A 26,937-nucleotide genomic window follows, 5' to 3' on the forward strand; every position below is an offset into this window, starting at 1 on the left:
CTATCTATCTATCTATCTATCTATCTATCTATCTTTCTTTCTTTCTGCTGGACATATATTATACTGACCCCATGATAGCACTGCTAAAATGGGAGGGTGAATGATGTGGGGGGGGGAGTGTCCATTTCTCTAGTAGAGCTTATATTCTCCCATGTGGAAATCTATGACAATGAACATAGAAATAACTGGTTGGTTAAAACTGTTATTTGAAAAAGAAGGAAGAAAGAAAAGTGTGCAGATATTAGGGTGTCCTGGGGTTAGAGAGTTGGCTTTTCAAAAGAAAAGTCTGGGGTCTAGAGAAATGACTCAGTGGTTAAGAGCAGGTAAGGCTCTTGAGAGGAGTCTAGTTTGGGCTCAGTGCCCACATTAGACAGCTCAGGACTGCCTGTAGCTCCAACTCCAGATATCTGATGCCCTCTCCTGGCCTCGAAAGGCACTGTACTTACATGCACAAACCCACATACAGATACATACACACATGCATAATTAAAATTAATGAAAAAAAATCTTACAAAGGGGGAAAAGTTAAATGTAAATGAAATCAACCAACATTGGACTGTCTACTGTTTTTGCTTCTCCTGACGACTAAGAGTTCCTTGGATGGGATCCGTCCATCTCATCATTCGCATGAAGCAGTTAGCATCATTGACATATCCCAGATGGCAGCTGGGGCCTTCTCTTTCTTGACCTCTGGTCCTTCTTCTGGAACTACAGGCCCAGAAGCCCCCAGCAGCAGTGCAGCAGTGAAATGGTGTGCTCTGAGCCACCACGAGAGACTCAAGTGTGACGAATGGAGCGTTAGCAGCGGAGGGCAAATAGAGTGTGAATCGGCAGAGACCACCGAGGACTGCATTGACAAGATTGTGGTATGTCCCTTCTAGCAAGTGTAGCTAGAGTGGTGCTGAAAGTCCCTTTCCGGGAGTGTGTGGGTCTGAAGGATGCCTCCAGGTTTCCTTTGCTCTTTACGTTAGCACAGTGGGAGGGTAATCTGAGCCATGTCCTTCCGAGTGTCACTGGACTCATGGCATGCCCTGATGAGCATGGAAGACCTCAGGATTTTGATCTTGCAAGCACATATTCACTTAACTGATCAAAACAGTGTTCCTTATTTTCCTGTAGAGAATCTTCAAAGTCCCAAGCCTGATAAACACCCCACTTCATCATATAACTCAAAGAAAACCCTTTTATTAAGATTGTGTCATATAGGCTGCTTAGCACTTCCCAATTCATCGTGTCTTGTAAGCCCTCATGTCTTCCAAACCCTGATTTGGTGTTTCTGTCTTAGAGAATACACTGCATTTCTTCCAGGGTGGCATGCCTGGAGAAGGCAAGGAAACTCCAAGCTTTCAAGCCCCTACCTCCTTCTCTTGGTCCAGAGCTCCACCCACTCCCACCCCCCCCAATCCCTGCAATTTGGCTATTCTTTGAGTTGAATCTCCTGTTGCTATAGTTACCACTGTAGATGCTATTGAAAGTGGTAGTATTTGGAGACAGGGCCTCTCATGTGGCTGATATTGGTCAGTTACTGGCTAAGGCTGAGAATGACCTACTACACCCATCGTTCTGCTTCTACCGCTGGATGGAGTGTTGGGATTATGGTGTCTCTATGCCACTACCTAGGCTTAGGGGTTGCTCAGGACAGAACCCCGGGCCTTCTGTATCCCAGGCTGGCACTTGACCAACTGAGCTGTAGTTGCTGTTGGGTATTTGATTCCAAACAGGTAAACATATGGAAACAAAGTAACATCTATTGACATTACTAGGATTTCTTGCCACTGTCAACTGATCCTTCTGGAGTTTCTTTGCTCTGCTTTTGAGCTCTTAAAAATAATTCTGCTTCCTAAGCTACCCATCACAACAAAGCAGGCCACCAACCCTGCTCTTCTATCTATATTTTAAAATATTACATTATTTTTTAGCTACATTCTATTTTATTGTTTTGTCTGAGTCAGGGCAAGAAAAATCAAACCAAATTAAATGCATAGCCTGCTAACTCAAAATCTGAGTCTATATATACATCTGAGTGTACCTAACTGATCATTTGGGGGTACGGTACCAACATCTACTGTTGCCCTGGCTTATAAGTTGTGATGGGAAGGACTTCCAAAGAGACAGCCTAGAAGGGCAGGTGATGCAGGAAACAGCAGCTCTTCATTTGCTGTTGCTCGCCGTCTTTGCAGAATGGAGAGGCTGATGCCATGACCTTGGATGGAGGATATGCCTACATAGCAGGCCAGTGTGGGCTAGTGCCTGTTATGGCAGAGAACTATGGTGAGTGCTACAGTGTCTTCCTTCCTTCCTTCCTTCCTCCCTCCCTCCCTCCCTCCCTCCCTCCCTCCCTTCCTTCCCGGCTGTGGGGAGAGGACAGCCACAGCCCACTTTATCTCACAGCCTCCACCAAGTGCCTCCTGCATGAGCTCCATTGTTGTTGGTTGGTTGTTTTTTACCTTTTGCTCTTGGGGGGGGGGCTGCCATCCAGTTCCCAGAGTCTTATTATTACTAATGAATGCCCGGCCTTAGCTTGGCTTGTTTCTAGCCAGCTTTTCTTAAATTATGCCGTCTACTTTTTGCCTTTGGGCTTCGTTCCTTTTCTTACTTCTGTAATCTTACTTTCACTCTTACTCCGTGGCTGGCTGTGTGGCTGGGTGGTTGGCCTCTTCCTTTCTTGCTCCTTCATCTTCCTCCCCCTAATTTTTCATTCTATTTATTCTCTCTGCCTGCCAGCCCCTCCTATCCTTTCTTCTGTCTAGCTACTGGCCATTCAGCTCTTTATTAGATCAATCAGATGTTCACAGAGTTAAGCAAATGCAACACGTAACACACACACACACACACACACACACACACACACACAGGACCCAGAGACTGATATTGGGGTTCAACCAGAAGATTCGGGGAGCTAAGAACCTGGCCGCTAGCTCTCATCATCAAACTTAGACTAAAAGGGCTGATCCACGAGCTGCTTACTAAGCCCCAAACTGCTCTCTCCTCAGTGTGGCTGGAGAATCAATGCCTGATACTGGGATCTTGTTCCTATCTTAATATACCTTCCTAATGCTGGGATTAAAGGCATGTGACCCAGGTGCTGAGATCATCTTTGTGTGAGCTGTTTCTCCTTAGGCCTGGATCAATCTTGTATAGATCTGGGTGGCCTTGGACCCACAGAGATCCATCTACCTCTTAATCCTGGGTTCTGGGATTAAAGGTGTATAACACAACTTCCTAGCTATTGGCTGCTGGGATTAAAGGTGTGTGCCTGGCTTCTGTGGCTTGTGGCTGACTTTGCTTTCTGAATCCTCAGGCATGTGGGATGTCTGGAAAGTCTTGCAATGTTCAGCATTCTTGCTTTCCCTGCTGCCTTGTTGCAGAGCAAATAGATCCAGTTAACATCCCACTGCAGTCTTGGTACATAGTGAGCAAGATGCTTGAAAGGCAGTTTGCACATGAATCCTAGAGGTCAACAGCCAGATACACTCACAACATCTGGAAAGTCTATTATTGTCAACCAGTGACATGTGCAGTTTTATCTTCTCTTTTTATTTTTAGTGACTTCACGAGAAGGACATGATCATCCAACCTATACATACATGTTTAATGATTTATTTTCTTTTTTCCAGAGAGTACTGACTGTAGAAGCCACGAACAAGGTGAGTTGAAATTGGTGATCCCGGCCATTGGAAGGTAAATTCTCATTGCTGGGGGACATGGTTAGGCAAGTTTATAAGTCAATGGAGAGATCTGACTTTACTATGCAAAGTGCTGAGAGGATTGTAATTGATCTGGATGGCTGTGCTCCTACACTTTCCATGACTTAGACATGGGACTTCTCATTTTGTGTTATAACATAGGTATTGTCCTCTCGTGAGAGGATCCAGGGATTCAGAATTTATGAATGGTTTGGGATCCTGGAAACAAATGTAAGCTCTTCCCGTTGCTTTCCACCATTTTGAATTACTCAAAGCCTCCGGAGTTTTATGTGAGAGCTAGCACAGGCCAAGGGACCTTGCTGATGTGGTTCTTATAGGACTGAGTAGACAGCTTCAAAATATTGATGTCTAGGAGCATGGCGTTTTCTGAATGTCCAACCAGGCTGGGTGCAGGAACCAGACTAACCAGACTAGGGCTTTGATTAGGGATGGATATGACATGAGAACACAAGAGCAAGCAGGAAGTCTGACACCAAAGTGACTCTGAGCCCCAGTGCCGCTCCCTTAGGCTGTATTCCACGGGACCACCGGTGTACAACTCTGGCCTCGCCCCTGAAACGGAACACAACCTCCCAGTTTTTAGCACACTGAGAAAGAGCCATTACTATTCCACGTCTAGTAAGGATTGTGTTCTGTTGGAGAGAGTATTCTGAATGAGAATGAGTTAAAACAGAAAATAGAATCACAGGTTGGTGTCCTAGCCCCTATTAGAGGATATGTTTGGGCTGCTGAAAAGGACAAGCAACTTGTTCTTGGTGTTTCCATTTTGCATATTTACTCTGGCATAAAACCATATTCTCCTTATGAGCGGATGTCTGGCCTGATTAACCCTATATATGTTCATTTATAAACTGTCAGAATTACATTAGCCTTTTGGTATCCATTTCTCTGATTTAATACTTTGGAAAGTGAGTACTGGGTTTTTAACTTCACGAACCTTAACCTTATGTATATAGGTTAGGATTTTATGTCAGCCATTTCTATAATGAAAATGTGTTAATACTTTTGCTATTCATTTTCACATTTTATGGGTGTCCATGTGTATGTGGGCACATGTGCATGCTTGTGATATGACATAAACAGGTCAGAAGTCAACCTCAAGTGGCATTTCTTAAGAGCCATCCACTTTGTTTTATGAGACAGTTTCTTGCATTCTGGAGTCTGCTTTGTGAGTAAAGCTGGCTATCAGTAAGCTCCAGGTAACTGTCTGTCTCCATCTTCCTAGTATGAAGATTATAAGCACTTGACACAACACACACAGACACACACAGACACACACACACACACACACACACACACACACACACACCATATACCACACCACCATGCCTGACACTTTTACATGTGTTCTGGAACTTAACTCCAGTCTTCATGCTCACATGGCAAGTACTTCTCCAACTGAGCCATCTCCCCAGTCCATTATATTATTTTTAATTTGATATATAAAGCCATTTTAAAAACTGTACCTAATCATGGGGCACCATGTGATCTTAGTTCTTTTTGAAATTCTTCTATATCAGAATCAGCTGATGTGGAGTTCCTTTCATGACACAGTGTGCTATTTAGGACATCTTTGCTGTTTTATGAAGTCAGTGGCTTCTGTTGGAAGTAGATACAGAGGCCCCAGCGATTTTAATAGTTGTTTTGGGACATCTTTCTGGTAGGGTATTACGCTGTGGCAGTGGTGAAGGCATCGGACCCTGACATCACCTGGGACAATCTGAAAGGCAAGAAGTCCTGCCATACTGCAGTGGACAGAACTGCTGGCTGGAACATCCCCATGGGCCTGTTGTACAGCAGGACAAAAAGCTGCAAGTTTGGTGAGCAGAACTGGGAAAGGAGCTTGGCATGTAGAGAAAAGGGGTCCTGAGGAAGGCTGTGGGATCCAGGTCCACTAAAAGTGAAGTTTCATAACAGTGAACCTCGAAAAAAAATAGCAAAAAGACTAGAAGGACTGAAGAGCTGAGGAATGGGGTCACGGTGATTTGTCTCAGTTGCACATAATGGTGTCAGTGAATATACATTTACTTTTCTCTGCCACAAAGATGACCAGATGTGAGCATTCCATGGGTGATAAGGTCTTGAAGGTTCCTTCCTTTTTTTCTGTTCTACAATTCCCCACATAACATTTCCATGTTCATAGCTATCTTATGGTTGCCAAGGTATTCATGACTCAGGCAAAGAATGAGAGGAAATGGAAATTTATACCAACTGTGATCAGTGTTTGAAAGGAGCCTTCTAGACATCCAACCAATTATTTTTTTATGTAACTCTCCATTGTGCAGGTATTAGGCATGTTATCATACACCTACTTACACGTATCTACCACAAATCAAACTAGATTTTTGTTGTTTAGGAGCAAAGCAAAATGGACATTGGCTAAATACTAAGCAATTCCTGCCATGGGGGTTCTAGAATATTATTATGGGAGGGGTGGTTCCTGGGTCTTTTAAAGTGTTTGTCATCTCATTGAGTTCCTGCTCAGCTCCTGGGATTCTTCAGTTTATTGTGTGTCCTCTGAATATCCTGAGTGGGGTTTGTTTCTGCTTTCTTAAGTTTCTGGGTAGGAGATCCCAGCAGATAGAGGCTGACAATGGCTTTGCTTTATGTTGGCTTCCTGAGTTCTTCCCTAGTGCCTCCAAAATTGGGCAACTCCTTAAAAAGGAGAGAAGTATAAACCTGACTGTGAACCCTGCAGCCCTAGCATCTGCAGGCACTGGAAATTAGGACACATCTCGGAACTAAGATGCTCGGGTACCTCAGAAACAAAGTGCACCTGGAACCATGGGCAGAAAGCACAGGCCCCTCTGGCTCCTGGGCCCCCTGGCCCCCGGGACCTCCTGGACTTTCGCGGCCATGGAAGCAGCCAGAATGCAGGGGAAATTCCCTATTCTTTTTTATGCTTTGAAATGAAAGGGGAAACTCAAACAAACACAACAAACAAACAAACAAACAAAAACAGTGGTGCCATCTTAGAAATTCCATTTCTTTATTCTTCAGGCTAGAGATGATACCATCATGATGTCCAAGGGGTCCCCTACAACCTGAAGTGGGTGACTCACATATCCTTTCCCAGCCTTGATAGATTTCCTTCAAAGCCCTACAGTCTGGCCATTCTGGGTTGGTGGGTGGCAGGCTACGGAGAGAATTATTTGATACCCTGTCAGGTGTTAGTAAGCCACTAGAATGGACACAAAAGAACTAACTGTCTCCTGCTCTTTGGTCCAGATGAATATTTCAGTCAAGGCTGTGCTCCTGGATATGAGAAGAATTCCACTCTCTGTGACCTGTGCATTGGCCCGAACAAATGTGCTCAGAACAACAAAGAGGGATATTTTGGCTACACAGGGGCTTTCAGGTGAGTTTTCCAATCCTGATATTTATAATGATCAGATTCCTTTTAGGAACAGAGGTGAGGTCTTATGTTATTGATAGGTTAAGTGCTGTACATATTAGGATGAGAGATTTTTCTCACCAAATTGAGAGCTGACATGTGAAGGGGCATCTGGGTTCCCACAGAGGACTGCCTGCCAGAGCCAGCTATCAGACAGTGAGACTGACAGGGGATACTGCTTAGCAGCTCTCAACTGGGGATGATTGGCCTCCTAGAGAACACTGGCGATGTCTAGAGATGCTTCTGATGGTGGTGATGTTGGCAGGGGGGTGCCTCCAGCATTGAAGAGATAGAGGTAGATAAGCCCCTACAATGCATAGGTCAGCACTAATTAGCAAAGTCCCAATGTCACTACTGCCAAAACAGTGGAACCTTTCCATAGTTGACCAAGTACTGAATAAGGGGTCTGGCCCAAGCTTTTCCATGATAATAAAGAACCATACTTCTTGAGGTAGAGAACAATGAGGAACGTGATTTCTAAATTCCTCTCTACAATGTTTTATGGAATATGTATCATTTTTTAAACTTAAAAAATAGCATTTTAATTACATGTATGTGTGTGTGTGTGTGTGTGTGCGCGCGCGCGCTGTGTGCAGGATGCCTGTGGGAGCCAGAGGAGGCGTCAGATCCCACAGAGCTAGAGTGACAGGCAGTTGTGAGCTTCTTCCTGGTGTGGGTGTTGGGGTCTGTATGTAGATATGGGATCTGTAAAAACTGGATTAAGGATATCACAAATTGAAATTTATGATCAAGTTACAAATGTTGTGCTGGGATTCAGGCCTTCAAAAATCTGAAGGGATGGGGTTTTTTACCCACATTTCAGATAATGGGGAGTTATGAGGCGTTATCACCAGAAAACTGTTTCCATGTTCCCCATGTTCATGTTGAGGAAAAGATATAACCTACCGAGAAACTGTACTAAAAATTATGATGTAGAGGGTTGAGATGGCTAAGTCGGCAAATGCCTGCTACACATACATGAGGCCCTAAGTTTGGATGCCTAAAATCCACATAAGAGCCAGGCACTAATGTGTATGTCTTTAACCTCAGCACTTGTGGGTGTGGGATGGAGAAAAGACAGGTGGATCCCTGGAGCTCACTAGTCAGCCAGTTTAGCCAAACTGAGGCGCTCCAGGTTCAGTGAGAGACCATGCCTCTAAAAGATGGACCAGGGAAGATCTCAGTGTTGGATTCTAGCTCCTGCACATATGTACACATGTGCACATGCACACATAACCCACATGGATGTGCATCTATACCCTTCCCCTGTACACAAAAGATAAAGAAAAAAATATGTAGTATGTGGAGTTGAACTTGTAGAACTGCATAGCCACCCAGAGCCTTTGTCTTCCTTATTCTGCATGTTGCTGGTGTGTCACGTGGCTAACCTGGATCTATACGGTGCCTCTGAATGACTGTGTCAATCTGACCTCCTGTCTTCTTTCTCCCCCTGCATCTGGACCTCTTCAGGTGTCTCGTGGAGAAGGGAGATGTGGCCTTTGTGAAACACCAGACTGTCCTGCAAAACACTGAAGGTATGTGTGCATGCCCTTCGGTCCCCTCCAGAGTCTGGGTCTTTCTTGCTACCAGAGGGCTATCCTAATCTCGGTTCTTTGTTGCCTTAGATTTCTCTTGTTCTTTTCTGAGTGAGTCTCTGCTTTCCAGGCCTTGACTCTCCACTTTTCATAAAGACTGAAAGTCTAAAGCCTTTTGTCCATAGTTTATACAGGAGATCTGACCGTCCATCTCCTCCAGCACCTCTGATTGCCAAGCTGCTGTTTTAATGCCAAGAGTGCTGGCATTGCAGACTCCAATGGCACACATGCAAACCCTTCAGAGTTCTCTTCTCATAGCTTCTGACCCTAAATAGAGAACATTATTATAATTCTTTGCCAGTCCCTTCCCTTGACCCTCCATATAACTACTACAGTAGTTGGGAATTAACCCAAGGCCTTGCCTATGCTTATGCAAGTCTTTACCACTTAGGGTGGTGGGGGCAATTTGGTTGTATTAAAATTAAGTTGGATTAACTGTTCCACAGCCACAGGAGCACATTCACACACAATAGAACTCATTTAGTACTGTAGTGGCAAAAAAAAAAAAATTATAAACACTCCAAATATCTATAAATGGAGGGCTGTTGTAAAAACACTGTTCTATGTCACACTATAGAATAAGGTTCAATTGTTTAAAAGAATGGCCTCAATTTACATAATGGTACAGAAAAAAAAACTGTAAGGTATATAAGTAGCTGAGAAAGAGTCACAGAAGTTTATATACGTTAAGATCTAATAATAAGAAAAACTGTAAGCTTGTAACAACATGTAGACCCATTATATAGGTAAACAAGTTTAAGAGGCATGGATAGAACCAGGCAGTGGTATAGTGGTAGTGCATGCCTTTAATCCAAGAACTCAGGAAGCAGAGGCAGGCAGATCTCTGTGAATTCAAGGCCAGCCTGGTCTACTGAACTAGTTTTAGGACAGCCACGGCTACACAGAGAAGCCCTATCTCAAAAACCAACCAAACAAACAAACAAGGCATGGATGGAAACACAAATTGTGATTTCAAAAAGAATTTGAGTCAGTGGGATTTGGGGAATGTAGAAGTGAGGGATTTTGGTTTATAAGTAGACACATTAAAAAATATGATAACCTTGGTCTCACATAGTACTTATTCAGTTATAGAAAGAGTGTTGGGTGAACAATGAATGAAATGAGAAAGGTTGCTTTATGGGAGAAAAATGAAAACTGGCAAAATAAAATGTCAGGAGGAACCATGGAAAGCCTCAGGTTGGGCAAAGGGATTTAAACTGATTATTGCAAAGAGAATACGGAAAAAGATTAGCCGAGCAGCTGAGGCAAGACATTTTCACCTGGGACTAGCATGAAGTCAAGCTGAAAATATTGACGCTGACTTAAAAGCATCCTCTGGGGCAGTTCTTTTGCTTGGAGATGTGCTGAGACAGTGTGGAGATAGGGAAAATGGAGCCTGAAGTACAAAGGCTTTGTAATTTCATTATGGTTTAGAACAGGCTGGCCTCACTCTAGCTCTGGCTGGTCTCAGACTCACTATTGTAGACCAGGCTGGCCTTAGACTCACAGAGACCCACTTCTTTCTGCCCCCCCCCCAAACGCTGAGATTTAAGGTGTGCACCACCATGCCTGACCTTTTAGAAAATGCTTTGAAGTCTTTTTTTTTATTTAAATTAATGAATTAATATTTATTTATTTATTTTACAACACCCATAGAACATGGCTCTTTTCCCTTGACCCCTGCTCCTTGCCCCAGTAACTAAAGTGGCCAGATCTGACTAATCCACCCTTTTCTCTACCCAGGAAAAAACCCTGATGCGTGGGCTAAGAATCTGAAGCAGAAAGACTTTGAGTTGCTGTGCCCCGATGGCAGCAGGAAGCCTGTGACTGAGTTTAAGAGCTGCTACCTGGCCCGAGCTCCAAACCACGTTGTGGTCTCACGGAAAGAGAAGGCAGCCCGCGTCAGCTCAGTGCTGAATAACCAGCAGGTATGGACCCTGCAGGGTCTCCCACCATCTATTCCTAGCCGGGGCAGGTTATCCGGAGTTCAGAACTAAGCGAAGCTTCTGTGTGTACATTCACTTTCTGAAAACTACAATTTGGAGTCCACACATCGTGGATCAGAATATCCAAGTTCTAATCTTAGCTCTGCAGCCTTCTAGCCATGTCATCTTAAGCATAGATGGCTTAATTTTTCCATTCTCAGCTTTTTCACATATTACATGGCAACAGTGAATAAAAAAAAAAAAAAGAGTAAAGTAATACACACAAAAGGCTTAAGAAATGTGTGTCTAATGGAGGGGCTCATGGCATGCTAGCTGGGACTGGATCCCTTGGGCCTGGCTCTGCTTTTGTGGAACTCTTCGTCACTAGAGACAAGTTCCCACCTGACCCATGGGTCCTCAGGGCCTTGAATCTGCCTTCTGGCCCCTTTTGACCTTGACTCAGGGATTCCTTTATTTTCCTCAAGTATGTTTTTCTGAAAATGAAGATGACTGATCCTGTGGGGTGGGGCAGGGGGCAGGGGGCATTTATGGGGGCTGCTTGAATACTTTAATCCCAGGACTCTTTCTACACACAAACATCACCCTCCCTTCTGGTAAAGCTTCCTGCCTATTAACTTGTCATTAGTTTTAAAAGAAAAGAAAACAAAACAAAATAGCATATCTTCAAAAGCCCCTTTAAAAGCCCATGGTGATAATATCAAATGATGTTTCTAGTTTGACATTAGATTTGGGTCAAATAATGTTACACTAGCTAATAGAGTTTCATGTCAGTGGTACCCATGTTTAGAGAGTGAAATACTTTACCTTCTACAGTGTTTTAAACCTCTGCTTTGGGTAGATTTTTTTAAAATGCTATATCAATTATAAAGAGTTTAAAATTAAAAAGAGAACACAGGATGATAACAAAGAGTGTTTAAGAATATCCCTCATGGGCAGGAGGGAGGGCCTAGTCCCTACTCCAAATGACTTGACAGATTTTGATGATCCCTCCTGGGAGGCATCACCCTCCCTGTGGAGTTGGGGGGCGATGGGATGGGACAGGGATGGGGGCATGGGAGGGAGAGGGAACTGGGATTGATATGTAAAATAAGAAAAAAAAATATATATGTATACATACATACATATATATTCCTCATGTATGACAGGAATGCTAGGCTGACTTCTAGTGCTATCGTTTACAACCTTGAGATGCTGGGAGAAGCTACGTGGCTGGTCCAAGACAAATTTAAAATTTATCCAGACATGAACTTCTAGTGGTTTCTTTTTGCCATTCCTCTGAGAGGGCGCATATCTGATGTCTTTGTGGCAGCAATACTGGAGGAGCATGCTATTTCTCCTCTCCTCCTGTAAGCACCTCCAAGGCACTTAGGTCATGAAATGGAAGAGAGGTCAGAAAAGGTAGGAGTGGGTAGTTGAGAGGGGTGGGAATTCTCAGAGGACAACAAGGCAACGGATGTTACAGAGGACCGTGGGGGTATTGTGGAAACGTGTGGTTCAGGTTCAGGTGGGTAAATGTCAGACAAGCGAGCTGGAAAGTTGCCAATGCATATTCTGTACCTTTCTTTATTCCCAGGGCTGGCTTGGAGCTTTCAGCCTCCTGCAATGCAGCTGTTGCCCACTGCTCAGGGATGTATGCTCACTTAGATTTTTTTTTTCTGTTCTTTTGATAGACTTTGTTTGGAAAGGGTACAGCTGGCTGCACTAAGGGTTTCTGTTTGTTCTCATCTGACACCAAGGACCTTCTGTTCAGAGATGATACCAAGTGCCTGTTTAAAGTTCCAGATGGCACCACATATGAAAAATACTTAGGAGAAGACTATGTCCAAGCTGTTGGTAACATGAAAAAATGCTCGACCTCCCGTGAGTAAAATGAGCAGTGTGGAGAAGCTGCAAAGAAAGCCCAGTGATGAGTTCTGGAATGGCAGTTATAATAGAAAAGTCAAGCATGGCCCTTAGGAAATAGCCACACGAGCAAGATAAAACCTAGTATATACAATAGGGTGGGTTATATGCACATATCGCAATGGGACCACAGACCCAGGATGCCAGGGCAGTGAACCCATTAAGATGTACGTAACCCCACCTCATTTCTTAGAAGATAAAAAGGACACCAGACTTATTAGAGATCCTTATCCAATATAGCAACCACTAGCAAGATGTGACTACTTAAATTTAAATTACAGCTAAATTAAATCAAGATATAATTTACTTAAACACATCCAGCTACAATTTTACTGAGAAGCAGCCACAACAAAGAGAACATTGCAGAACATTTTCTTAGATAGGTCTGATCTGCAGAATGCCAATAATGATAAGTTCTGGCTAGCTATAGTTGTTAAGCTCATCTGGGATGTCATATTCCCGGAACTGAAAACAGAATAAAATACAGTTTTGCAGTCCATTTTGAGATAAATAGAACCACTTGAAAGCATTTGGAAGGTGTGAGAGAATGTATGTGGTGTAAGGAGGTTAGTCCTCAATTGTAGTTTGTAGGTGAGTCTTGGCCCTGACTTAAACTGTTATCCTAAAGATACAGCTTCAGTGAGTGTGCTGGTTCAGGCACTTTTGAGGTTTCCACACGTGGCTTGACAAGATGGTTCAGTGGGTAAAAGAGCTTGTAGACCTACGTTTGCTCCCCAGATCTGACAGTAGAAGGAGAAAACACACACACACACACACACACACACACACACACACACACACACACGTTGCCACATGCAATTCTAGTGGAAGGAATATACTCGTTGAGATCCACTGTTACAAAATCCAAGTCAATGTTTCCTTGACCTTTATGCTGCCCAAGATGACAGTCTAGCTAGCTTTGCTATTCTCCAGCCCATCCCTAGACCCAGCACAGAAGTTGCTGGGGACTACCAGATACCATCTACCGAAAAGTCTCAGGGAAGACTCTTCCTGGACAACTTCTAGCTATATGAATTCAGATGCAGAGAATTACCCATTGCAAACAAGGTAGAGGATGCCATGGAGTAGGAAAGTCATGGTACAGCTTCTCCATCCTTGGTGTGGGGCCCTCCCTGTGGTACGCACAGGCACTGTGTAGGCAAGTAGAGATGGGCATTGGAAGAATGGGCCACAGCATGCATCAGGACAACAGAACAATAAGCCTTAGCACCTACATGGTGCACTGAGTTACCCATTCATCTAACAGTTCATAAATATATAAGAGTGTTCTGAATGCCCTACATCTCTCTTCTCTCCCCAGGACTCCTGGAAGCCTGCACTTTCCACAGAAGTTAAAATCCAAGAGGTGGGCTGCCACTGTAATAGAGATGGGTGCTCACACAATCCATGGGCTTCCCTTAGCCTCCGTGGCCTGAGGGGTTCAGGCCAACTACGTTCATCTTTACTGCTGTGTGTTACCACATACACAGAGCACAAAATAAAAATGACTGTTGACTTTATACTTCCCAAGCTCTGTTCTTTCCTAAATGTTTGCACCAGGATTTCTTTATACAATCTGACTATATAGATTTACAACTGAACCTTGTCTTCTGAGCTCTAGAGTCAGGTAGTTGGGGTTGGAGAAATGGCTCAGGGGTTAAGAGCATTATCTGCTCTTCCAGAGGACCCGGGTTCAATTCCCAGTACCCACATAGGGGCTCACAGCTGTTTCTAACTCCAGTTCCACAGGTTCAGATGTTCTCTATTGCTCCACAGGACCCTGCATGCATGTGGGGCTGTAAACTCATAATACATATACATAAAAATAAAATATAAGAAAAGTAATTTAAAAATATAAAAATATTTAAAAAAAAGTAAAAAGATTCAGGCAGTCTTGCCCATAGCTCTGTGTGGGGTTCACAGACACTGCTCCAGGGTCCGTTCCAAGAAGAGACCCTTTTGAAAGGGACTCCTAAGTCATCCTAATAGAATCAAATCTATACGCCACACATGTGGGTGTGTGCACATGTGCATGCACATGGTGCCAGAAAGAGGAATTTGTTACAAGTAAGTGTCCCAGTGAGTACTGGGAAAGCTGACGGATAACCCACTTATACTGATATGTTTTGACCCAATAGCCATGATCCAAAAGCAAATCTGAAACAGCTTTTGCTAAAAATCTTCTTTTGAGCCTAAGAACACAGCGATTTCGGTCATCCGTCAGTGGGCTGGGGTCTTCATCCACAAAGGAGAGGCAGAGAAAGAGTGAGAACACACTGGTAATGGCACAAGTCTTTTGAAACCTCAAAGCCCACCCCTAGTGACACACCTTCTCTAACAAGTCCACATCTCCTAATCATCCCAAATGGTTCAACCAACCAGGGACCAAGTATTCAAACATATGAGCCTATGGGGTCCATTATCACTCAAACCACACACACACACACACACACACACACACACACACACACACACAGAGAGAGAGAGAGAGAGAGAGAGAGAGAGAGAGAGCACATATTTGGGGACTGGAGAGAAGACTCAGTGATTTGAGCATTCTATGGAACAATCTTTGTACACTATAAATATGTATTAAGTCTTGGTTAATAAAGAGCTGACTAGCCAATAGCTGGACAGGAAGAGATTGGGCAGGACAGCCAGACTAGGAGGACACTGCGAAGAGGAATGGCAGACTCTCAGGAGTTGCCAGTCAGATGTAGAGGAAGCAGGACGTGTACAAAAAGAGATAACAAGCTGTGAGCCATATGGTAGACCTTAGATAAGAAATATGGCTTAATTTAAGTTGTAAGTGCTAGTTACAAGCCTAAGCTATCTGCCAAGCATTTACAATTAATATTAAGTCTCTGTGTGGTTATTTGGGAGGTAGCCAGAGGTCCTGATGAGAAACTCTGCCTACGTGAGCATATGCTGCTCTTGTATAGTGTGTGGGTTCAGTTGCCAGCACCCATGCCAGGCAGCCTACAACCACCTCACAAGTCCCATTAGATCCAACACCCTCTTCTAGACCCTCTGGAAACTGTACTCACATGTACAAATTCACACCCAGACAGACATGCCTATATATACATGTATAATAAGAGCAAAATATTTCAAAGTAATTAAGTGATAACTTAAAAAAAATAGCAAAAGGCCTGAGGAGGCGCTGGAGCGATGGCTCAGCATTTGAGAGCATTTACAGACATCAGCACCCACATGAGAACCCGTAACACTGCTCTCACATGTACAAACTCACACCCAAACACATGTTTACACATACATGCATACATAAAATGTTTAACAATAACTCTGTAATTCCATTCCCAGGGGATCGAGCTGCTTCTGACCTTTGTGCGTTCCTGCGTTTTCTCATGTCATACCTCTACTTTAAGTCACACACATGCTTTAAAACAAGGCAATGGCCGAGTCTGCTGACAGAGCCCCCTGGGCTTGGCCACTCCCTACCAGCAGAGATGTTTTTAAACTGGAGCACACATTTTGAATGTTTTCCACACAACCTGCTGAAATTTTAAGCAGAAGATTCGCCATGAAAAATCTTTTATATCTTTTATAAATAAATTCTCTTGAGAAACTGAGAGAATTCATCTACCCCAGGACTCAAATGGCCTGCCTGGTTGATGAGGAGGACCTGCTTTCTATGGGTGGGAATAAATCACTCTAATGTGGACACCCGCCCCCCAAGTCCTCCCAATCACCGATTTTCCTGATTGCTTTTTAAAATGCAGTCATTTGAGTTTGCCATGCGGGATGTGTCAATTGAGGACACAGAATTACCGACTTCCTCAGTGCATCTTTTTTCTTTAGCTGTCTGCATAGTCAACACGCCCTTCAAGATTCGGTCCGATTTCTAGCTTGCTCGTCTCTGATCTCATGAAGTACTTTGCGTCTCTTGGTGGATTCCCTTTCCACATGGTGACTCATTCTGTCACATCTCTTGCCACACTGGTAAAATGTCTCACAAGTCTCATCCCATGTAAGGGCAGAGTAGAAATCCTCAAATGAAATTTTGCAAGCCATTGATTTTGCTCAAATTCATCATTCTTTCAAATATCAAAAAAGGGGGGAAGGGAATAGAGGAGTGGATTCGACTAAAACACACATTCATGAATGAAATTCTCCAAGGATAAAATTTAAAATATAAGGGAAAAAAAAACAGAACATGGAAGACAGAGTCTATATATACATATCCCAAAGCATGAAGACGATAAAGACATCCTTAGACCAGTTAACTGGGTTGTAGGAACCAAAAAAACTACAACTCCCATCAGGCACCTGGTGTTCCTCACGGCCTGCAGGCGGGAACTCCCCCCCCCCCATGAACTACCACTCCCGTGGTGCTCAGCGGTGCGGAGTCTACGGCCACGTAGCTTAGGCGGCCCGGGAAGACGGCGCATCTTCCTCATGGCTTCTGCGAACACCCGGCGTGTCGGGGATGGCGCCGGGGGCGCCTTCCAGCCTTACCTCGATTCCTTGAGGCAGGAGCTGCAGCAGAGGGATCCGACGTTGCTGTCCGTGGCGGTGGCGGTGCTCGCGGTCCTGCTGACGCTGGGTGAGGCGACAGGCGGTCGCGGAGAAGGCGAGGTGGCGGAGTTGGGATTCGGCGCTGCAGGCCTGGGAGGCGGGCGGCGGGGCTCCCTTCTTCTGCCGTCCACCCTCCAGGACGGACCCAGCAGCGTCGATTGGGGACTCCGAACCGACCTAGTTCTTGGGACAGGCGTGCTGAGGCTCCCCTGTGCGCTTGAGCGCAGAGTGCGTCCGCCGCCATCGCTCACACCAACTTAGAGCTTCTTGTATCTGTGAGCTGGGCTCTGGGATACCGGGTACCGAGGAAGAGTAGAGATCCTCATATCAAATTTAGCAAGCCAACTTAATTACTTTTTTTAAAAAAATTTTTTATTTCTTCTTCAGCCTCATTGTTCTGTGGATACTTGAAGTCTCCATAGTTGGGATGAGGGACGTGGGCGTGACAGACGATATGGGTTCCTACCTATTAAAGCGACTAATGAGTGAACGTAATTGAAGGTGGATGCGTTGTTTTGCCGTAAATGCCTATTAATGCCCTTGAAAATGAAGGCGGTTTTTCTCTTATCTGCAGTGTTCTGGAAGTTCATCTGGAGCAGAAAAAGCAGTCAGAGAGCTGTTCTCTTCGTTGGGCTTTGTGACTCTGGGAAAACGTTGCTGTTTGTCAGGGTAATGCTTTGATTTCCACCACTGTTAAACTTAATAGGAATTGTCATGGTGTTTCAGTATTCCGGTCATCTTGTGGTTTATTCTGTACAGGAAACTGTGTCAGCAAGAGCACATGATTGCCTGTGTCTTTAGAGGCCAGATGTGTAGATGCCGTGGAGTTGGAGTTATAGGCTATTCTGAGCTCCTTGATGTGGATTCTGGGAAGTGAACTCAGGTCCCCTACGTGGGCAGAATGTGTTCCTAACCAGTTAGTTTAGCTGACCTTCCTTCAGTCCTGGGAGTTAATTTTTGACTTACTTGGGAATACAAAAAGATTGTAGGAAAACCTGTAACTGCCCCTACACACACACACACACTTAGTCCTTTACTCTAAGGTCTTTTGTAGATATGTTTTGGCGGGTAAAGATGCCAGAAGAGTTGTTTTTGGGCAATAAACCCTTCTGAGAGCTTGCCAGAGACTTTTTGTTGTTGTTTCAGATTTTGGATGTTTTGAGTTTTGGAGTATTTGCATACATTTTTTTTTAATCACTTTCACATCCTTAATCTGAAAATACTTGTAACGATGTATTTTACTCATCTGTAAAGTGTGTTATGGGCTCTGTGTAGTTCACGGTTCTTACAGAACACCCTTTGTGTGGGGAACAAGGTTGTGATTGCAGTTGGACCAAGATTGGGCAAAGAACTTTGCATCCCAGTCTATTACCTGATTCCTCAATAAGGTCACTGTCACATAACATAAATGTTGGCTGAAACTTTTTTTTTTTTTTTTTTTAGTTTAAATGATGAAAGGGAAATGTATGCCAGGCTTTACTTATCAGTGGCACAGGCAACTCTTTTCTGAGTCAGATGATACTGTTAGAATATATATACACATACATACATACACGGTCTGGCTGGGGAGGTCACCCAGTCCATAGTGCTTGCCTGGCAAAATTGAGGGCCTGAGTTTGGATCCCTGGAATATACAGGTCCTTGTCAGTAATCCCAGTAGAGATAGTGGATCCCTGGCATTCCTTGGCTAGCCAGCCTTGGTAGTTGGTGAGCTCCTTTGGTAGTTTAAGCTCGTCAGGCTTCTTTTCATTAATACTTAGTGGCCAGTGTTTTTTAACTGAGCATGTTTCACTATGAAGAATGTCCACGCTTCCTTTGGCGGGTGTGTGTGCATGTGTTTGTGTGTGTGAGTGCTGGTACTTGTGTGCCTGAGGCTAGAGGATGACAGGTGTTGGTTTTCTCTCATTGCTGTGCCAGGTTAGCTAGTCTGAATCTCTGGAAGTTCTGTCTCTCCTCTCATTTTCCCCATTGAAGTACTAAAATTGTGAATGTGTGCACAACTAGATCGGCTTTTATATGGGTTCATAGGTTGTCAGGCTTGCACAGCAAGTGTTTTATTCGCTGAAACATCTCTTCAGGCCTTGAATTGTTTTTGGTAGTTTAAATGTTTACAGGTCAGTACATTTGGCCTCTTGCTGCTGTTTAAAAAAAGGAATATTCGGCCTCGGGTGTCACTCAGTGGTAGAGTAGCTTTTGAAGCATGTCTGAGGCTTTGGGTTAGATCGTTGGCCCTGCAAAAAAAGAGGAATAAAGCCTGTAGCTAATTATATTTCATACAGGTTAAAAATAATACAATAATTCTCAGCTGTTTCAAGTAGCATTCATTCATTTGACCTTATGCCCGAGAGAATTAAAATGTTATTCTTTAAGTTGGGTTTGGTTTTATTGTAGTGCGCTTACCCAGATCTTGACCATCTTGTTCTTTTTACAGTTGCTAACTGGCCACTACAGAGACACACAGACTTCCATAACTGATAGTTCTGCTGCATACAAAGTCAACAATAACAGGGTAAGCTATCTGGAATGTTCTAGAATCTGACACTCTTCCTATTGTAAATTCTAGTTTCATTTCTGTAACTGTGAGAAAATACTCTGAAAAAAAAAAATGGTCAGGTGGTGGTAGCTCATTCCTTTAATCCCAGCACTCGGGAGACAGAGACAGGTGGATCTCTGTGGGTTTGAGGCCAGCCTGTTCAACAAAGCAGATGCCAGGACAGCCAGGACTGTTACACATAGAAACCCCTGTCTCAAAAGAAAGATAGATAGATAGATAGATAGATTGATTGATTGATTGATTGATTCTGACCATTGGGGAGGAAAGGGTTTAATCTGGTTTTCACTCCCAGGTCATAATGCATTATTAAGGGAAATCAAGGCAGGAGCCTGGAAGCAGGAGCCATGCAGAGATGCTGCTCACTGGCCCACTCTTTGGTTTATTTAGTTTGATTTCTTCATAGCCCTGGACCACCTTCCTCGAGATGGAACCTCCCACATCAGGCTGGGCCCTCTTATATTAAGTATCAATCAAGAAAATGACCCCACTAATATGCCCACAGCCAATCTGTTGAGGCTTCTCCTCTCAGTTAACTGTAAGCTGTGTCGTGTTGACAAAGCTAACTAAGACACCGGTGTAAGAAGGAAGGACCTTTTAGAATAGTCTGATGATGTAGGCATCATTGTAGCATACTTTACAGATTTCATCTTGTCCGCTCAACCTTGTAACTTATATACAGGGTTATTTCACATTTCATTCTTTTTTTAAAAACATTTTATTCTAAGCTCTTTCTGTTCAACATTACTGTGAGTTTCAGTAAGCACTAGGTCTTTTTCTGTTATAAGAGGCAGTGCATAAACACAGGATAATCATTTACTTAAAAGTAGTTTTCCTTTTCTGTCTCTGCTAACCTGACTTCTTTCAAAGCTGTCCTATATTTAGATTTTTATTTAGTCAGAGCATTGTTAATATTTAGTGTTACAATCTTTTGCTTTTACGAGCATTGTTGTGATGGATTTATACTGTACGTTTCAAAAAAAATGAGGAATCACAAGAATGACTTGTTGCATACCTGTGTAGCTGCAGGGTGTAGAGGGTAACTGCCAAGCTGATTATAATGCTAAGAGCTTTGGTGAGTGAGAGGTGAGGGCTCAGTGGCTGATTTGGGATGTGTCCAGTCTGTATGTGGTACTGACTTCCTTCTGCAGACACTATGGTCATAGTTGGTTGAGGACTGGGTCAGTGTGAGAAATGATGGATGGTCCTGATACATTTACCAGACCACACCTGGTAGTCTTGTTATTTTTGTCTACAATAACATGTGTTCTAAGGATGAAGTCCTAGGATGGTGACAGTACCTAAGTACTAAGTTTGCTATGTAGGGGACCAGAAATTGCAACAAAATACTGACTGAGTTGAGACAAATAAATGTGTATCTAATATACAAATATCAAAAACTCAAAAGTCAAAATTAAGATTGAGAATCTCATTAATTGTAATAATACTATAAATTGTATGTTTTTACTTTACATTATTTGTGAATACTTACGACTTTTCAGTTTTCTTGTGCATTTGCTTATACCCATATTGGTGTATTTCCTAGGCCTTGGATAGACCACATGTCTACAATTCCTTCAGACAGTGAGGTGTCTCTATTCTCTTAAGAACATTTATTAAGCTAGGTGGTGGTGGCGCACATCATTAATCCCAGCACTAGTCAGAGGCAGGTAGATCTCTGAATTGGAGGCCAGCCCAGTCTAAAGAGTGAGTGTAGGGTAGGGTAGCTAGGGTTACATAGTGAAAGCCTGTCACCAAAAAAACAAACAACAAAAAAATGAGGAAGAACAAACAAAAAACCCCATTTATTTACATTGTAATTTTATATATCTTATATAATTTTACCTTGCGTTATTCATGTCATATCAAGAACCATGCTTACTGTTTAATTGCCAGAGATTTGGCCATTGTTTTATTTATTTAGTATATGTGTGGGAGCCAGTAATGTGGGAAGTTCAGGTCCATGTGCAGAGGTCAAGCTTGGATTTGTTGTTCCTTGTGATGCCGGACACAGTGGTTTTTGAGAGATGGTCTCTCATTGTCCTAGAACTCACAAAGTAGGCTAGGCTGGCTGATGAGAGAGCTTCAGGGATCTTCTGGTCTCTGCTTCCCCAGTGCTGGGGCAAAGTGACCCCTACCACACGACCTTTTTTTTTTTTTTTTTTTTTTTCTTTTTTAAATCTAGGGGTTTTTTGGAATAAAGCTCAGATCTTTTCAGCACCTGAGCTATCTTCTCCAGCCCCTATTTTTTCTTTCTGTGACTCATGCATACTAGCAAGCATTCCCTTTGTCGGGCAGGGTTCACTACTAGGAAGTACTCCTCAGACATCATCTGCCCCGCTGTCTGCACGAAACATCTGCTTGACTCATTAGCACAGCACCATTGTGCTGCCCGTGATCTGAAGGTGGAGAGCTATCCTGTGAACCTGGAACTGGACCCAGGGTTGACCTGATCTCACTCTTGCTGTCCTCAGGGCAATAGCCTGACTTTGATCGACCTCCCTGGGCACGAGAGCTTGAGGCTTCAGTTCTTAGATCGCTTTAAGTCTTCAGCCAGGTAAGTTAGGGAGAAGTGACGTGCCTTTGTTCAAGTCTATACTGTGTTGTCATCCTCTGTGTACTCTGTTAAGATGCTGACACCGTGATGCCCTGGGGTGGAAAGGACATGCACCTTGGAGTAGGTCATTGGGGTGTTAGGATCGTGAAGATTGGAGACATCTTGAGAATTTCTTGGGGAGTAACCCTCAGGGAGTGTTACTCCATTAACACTACATTTCATGATAACTCTGAAGATACAATTTTTATAAAAATTGTTTTATTTTTAACTGTATGTATGTGAGGCAGGTACTTGTGTGCAGATACATGTGTGAACCACAGGAGGCTGTTGAATCTCCTGGAGCTGGGGTTACAAGTGGCTGTGAACTTCCCAACATGGGTGCTGGGAACTGAATTCAGTTCCTCTGCAAGAATACACTCTGAACCATTGAGCCATCTCTCTATCTAGCGCCTAACCCTGAAGATAGATTTAATGATATGTTAAGGCTTTTAGAATGTGGAAAAGGAATTGTGTGTGTGTGTGTGTGTATGTTTTGTTTGTTTGTTTTCTTTTTCGAGTTTTCGAGACAGGGTTTCTCTGTGTAGCCTTGGCTGTCCAGGAACTCTTTCTGTAGACCAGGCTGGACTTGAACTCAGAGATCCTCCTGCCTCTGCCTCCCAAGAGCTGGGATTAAAGGCATGCACCACTGCCTAGTTTGTATTTATTTTTTTTTTTAAGCATGGAAATGCTACAAATGCTAGCATTGTCCAGTAAAATGTAAGGAGTTTATTTCTAATTGTCTTGAAGTTGAGCAGCTAGTACTTGTCCCCTGAAAGGTTTTGTCTCCATCAGGCTTTACATCCCATGTTTGTATTGGGAATTCACATACAAATAAAAATGGAAAGACTGCCAATGCCTGATTTCTGTCCCCTATTTTTCTAGTCAGAATCAATACCTTTTGACCCCATGGGGAACTAATCTAACATTCAGAATTACTGATTAACAGGACAAAGAGGATTTTATGTTTTACTTTATTTTTAAGAACAAGCATTTTCCTTATATGAGATTTCTTTTGACGGGGGCAGGGTTCAAGACAGGGTTTCTCTGTGTAGCCCTGGCTGTCCTAGAACTTGCTTTGTAGACCAGGCTGGCCTCAACTCAGAGATCTGCCTGCCTCTCCCTTCCCAGTGCTGAGATAAAGGTGTGTGCCACAACACCCAGCTCTCATAGATTCTTAAGCATGTTCTGTACATAATGCAGTGGCATGCTAGCTAGATATCTTTGGGCATAACTATTAATTGTTTGCATGGATAGTGCACAGCTGGTATCCTCTAAAAGGACAGCCAGAGTGGCCTGGCTTGGCTCCTGTGAAGCATGATACTCTGTAAGTGCAGGTCTATCTTGAAGTCCTGGACAATTTCTACCCCAGATGCTGACTGGGATCTGTGGCTCAGAGTTCAATAGAGTGCCACAGTGCCAGACTTGGGACGATGAGGTTTCCTCACCCCTACAGTAGTGGCATACCCTTACAAGCAGCTTTGTAGCCAGTTGTTAGCTGAGTGTTTTCCCACTGTGGGTAGGAACCATGGTACAGAAACCGTCCTTATTATCTTCCTTGTATAACCTGTCAAAAGCTAGAGGCAACGTGGCATCCCAGCAGGTGTGTTCTTGAATAACATTAAATCAGTGCCTCAAGAACTATTTTTAGTGTAAGTCCTCGTGTCAGTTGATTCCTAAGTCCTTTCCTAAAATTTGTATGCTTTCTTAATGTTTGCTATCTATCACTGATTTAAAAACTAAAGAGTTAAGTTTGTATGATAACATTTCAATGATGTGAAGGCATATTTTAATAACTGGATTTGGAAAGCATTTTGGAGATGATGTTGTGATAGCTTAATTGGCAGTATTGTGCCTGAGGTATTCATGTTTTTGACTGATGGTATCCTAGGTTCCTTTTTGTTGAGCATTCTAGACTTAGATTTTGTCATTGCTTCTTGCCACAAAAAGATGGTGATGAGCAATTTGTCACAGGCGAGAATGTGATTTGTATTCCTCAGACAATTGAGACATTTCTAGAACTGCTAAGTTTGGTCATAATTGGGTGTTCTTTTTCCCTCTCGTTGAGCACTGTGACACACACTACTTAGGAGACTGAGGCAGGGGGATGGCAAGTTTGAGACCTGTTTAAGCAATACAGTGAAACTGTCTCAAAACCAGTATTTTTTTCCTATTGTTAATTGCAAGTAATTCACAGTTTGTAGTATAATTATACTGTTATCCAAGTATTTTTGATTAAATAGAATATGTAGCATATAAAGGTAAAATTAAGTTCACAGAAACTTCAGTAATAATACAAGGGAGATGAAAATACTTGTACTATGGTATGTGACTTTTTAAGATTTTTTTTTTTAATTTGTGTGCATGTGCCTGTGTATATGCTTGTGCATCATGTATGTGCAGGTGCCAAAAGGGCCAGAAGATGGTGCTGGATCCCCTGGACTGGAGTCAAAAGCAGTTGAGAGCTGCCTTATGTGGGTGCTGGGAGCCAAACCTTCATCTTCTGCAAGAGTAGCCAGTCCTCTTATCTCTTGAGCCCCGTGGGACTTTTTTTTAAAAATTTACTTTCTTTCCCCTGAGTGGTGGTGGGGCACGCCTTTAATCCCAGCACTCAGCAGATCTCTGTGAATTCCAGGCCAGCTTGGTCTACAGAGTAAGTAAGTCCCAGGGTAGAGGATAGGTTCCAAAGCTTCAAAGCTACACAGAGAAACCCCGTTCTCGAAAAACTAAAACAAAAAAGAAAAAGAAGATTCCTTCCTTCTCCTCATTTAAAACTATATTATTGTTACTCTATCTGTGCATTCCTGCCCCATTTAAGCAGCACCAGTTATTTTTGGGGATGTGCCTCTGTAACTGACAGCAATCAATCGCTACTTTTCTTAGAGCCAGTGGTCACTTAAGTAGATATGATTTCTTTGCACTTTGCCAAATTCTGTCCCTTCCTTTCAGGTTCTGTTTTCCCATTTCACTATGGGACACATGTCTGGCTTCATGGTGTTTGGATTCCAATGTACCATCCTACATCAAAGGATGTGGCTAACAGGCCCTGGGCACCTGGACCAACCACAGTGCACAAAAGCAACAGAAACCCCTGCCGCCATGCCACACAGCTACAGGGCACGCAAACCCTAACCCTAACCCTAACCGGCGGACACTGCAGGCCGGAGAACCCCAAGTGAAAGAGTAGCCTGAAAATGGGGCCATATTCACCAAGCCCTGTGATGCCAGCAGATGGCACCGCCTGCTCTTTCTCCCTTGTTCTCCTTCTCTCTGCCGTTTCTTCACTGGTTTGTCTAACAAATCCCTTTCCCTTGAGCGTTGTGTGAGCCCCTCAGATCTGCTGTCTAGTTTGCTATTTTCTTTCAGCTGAGAGTCATCTCTGTTTAGGTTCCACTGGGTTGCTAATTTCATATACTATTTTTATACTGTAGTCTTTTGAAAATAGCTTCAAAAGTGTCTACCTGTTTATTTGTTCCTAGTATTATCCTCTAAAATAATTTTAAACATGTGTTCTGTTTTGTTTTTTTGGAGGCAGGATCTCATGTAGTTCAGACTGGCCTTGAACTCACTGTTTAGGCAAAGATGACCTTGAGTTTTTGATCTCCTCCCTCCACCTGCTAGGATTGCAGGCATGGGCATTGCCTGGTTTTATGCTGGCTGGGATGAGACCCCCCAGGCTGTGCAAGCATTCTACCTACTGAGCTACATCTCCAAACTGTGACTATGTGCTTAGGTCACTCTGAACTCCAGTGGAGGTTCTGGATGTTTTCTCTTGTAATTGCATATTTTCATCTACATTTTCATGCAGAGCCCCCTCCTTCAAGGGAGTGGGTGTCATTGATGAGGTTGATGGTCTTTGTTGCTGTAGGACACGAAGGGTAGACTCCAGACAGTTACTTCATCTGTTGGTATCATGGGGGTTCGATGAGTCTGGCCCACATTTTATGTAATCTTGCTTGGGGCTCTTACTCCAGAGTAGAATGTCAACTCATGCACTGTAGCTGTGAGGCAATGCAGACAGGTGTTTCAGTCTTGGAAATTTTTCTAATCACAGCCTCATTAGCCTGCCTGTGAGTTGGAGGCTTTGTGCAGGGTGCTTGGTGTGGCTGCCCAGGGCCTGTTAAGCATTGCACATCCCTCTCCACGTGGGCCTTCAAGCCCCTGACCCCTAGGACCTGTTGTCTTTAGTTCCCTTGCATTACCTCTGATGCCTGTTTCTGGCACCAAGTGACTGTTATTGCCTGAGATTAGCACCATGTGTTTATAATTCTCCTTGAGTTATCCCAAGAGTTCTCCATCTTCCACTTAAGCACTAATAGTCTTTGTAGGACAGGAACACATGAGCGTTAGAGTCAGTTGTCATCTCTGACCTGGCTTCCCATGACTCACCCCTCCACATGTACTCTTTCCGAGGCTGGCTTTCTTTCTTTCTTTCTTTCTTTCTTTCTTTCTTTCTTTCTTTCTTCCTTTCTTTCTTTCTTTCTTTCTTCCTTTCTTTCTGTTGTATTTATCTGTACTGTCAGCATACTCCTTTAGCCCAACAGCCTGTGCCCAATTTGTTTGTTCTGTCAGCAGCTTCCACTTGGTCTTGCTCAAATGTCTTCCTCTTTGTTCTTATTCCATTGTGGGCTATTGGATGATTTCCTGGCTCTTGAGAGAGCAGACATCATTTCTTGAATTATTTTAGTTTCTTAACTGGTTTATTGTTACTAA

General features: G+C 43.4%; 1 protein-coding gene across 1 annotated transcript in view; it reads left to right on the forward strand.

The window, feature by feature from the left end:
* LOC127213207 (serotransferrin) overlaps nt 1-26,937 on the forward strand; it is a 40,188-nt gene that overhangs the window by 9,889 nt on the left and 3,362 nt on the right. Inside the window, exons 9-21 of the mRNA XM_051173516.1 lie at nt 715-866; nt 2,181-2,271; nt 3,618-3,647; nt 5,372-5,527; nt 6,936-7,065; nt 8,572-8,636; nt 10,440-10,624; nt 12,313-12,502; nt 13,866-13,895; nt 16,800-17,108; nt 17,655-17,749; nt 19,512-19,589; nt 22,106-22,188. Of these exons, the coding sequence (XP_051029473.1) occupies nt 715-866; nt 2,181-2,271; nt 3,618-3,647; nt 5,372-5,527; nt 6,936-7,065; nt 8,572-8,636; nt 10,440-10,624; nt 12,313-12,502; nt 13,866-13,895; nt 16,800-17,108; nt 17,655-17,749; nt 19,512-19,589; nt 22,106-22,188 (1,594 nt within the window). The remainder of the gene's footprint in view (nt 1-714; nt 867-2,180; nt 2,272-3,617; nt 3,648-5,371; nt 5,528-6,935; nt 7,066-8,571; nt 8,637-10,439; nt 10,625-12,312; nt 12,503-13,865; nt 13,896-16,799; nt 17,109-17,654; nt 17,750-19,511; nt 19,590-22,105; nt 22,189-26,937) is intronic.

This window comes from Phodopus roborovskii, unplaced genomic scaffold (genome assembly GCF_943737965.1).
Source record: "Phodopus roborovskii unplaced genomic scaffold, PHOROB, whole genome shotgun sequence".
NCBI classification, from domain to species: domain Eukaryota; kingdom Metazoa; phylum Chordata; class Mammalia; order Rodentia; family Cricetidae; genus Phodopus; species Phodopus roborovskii.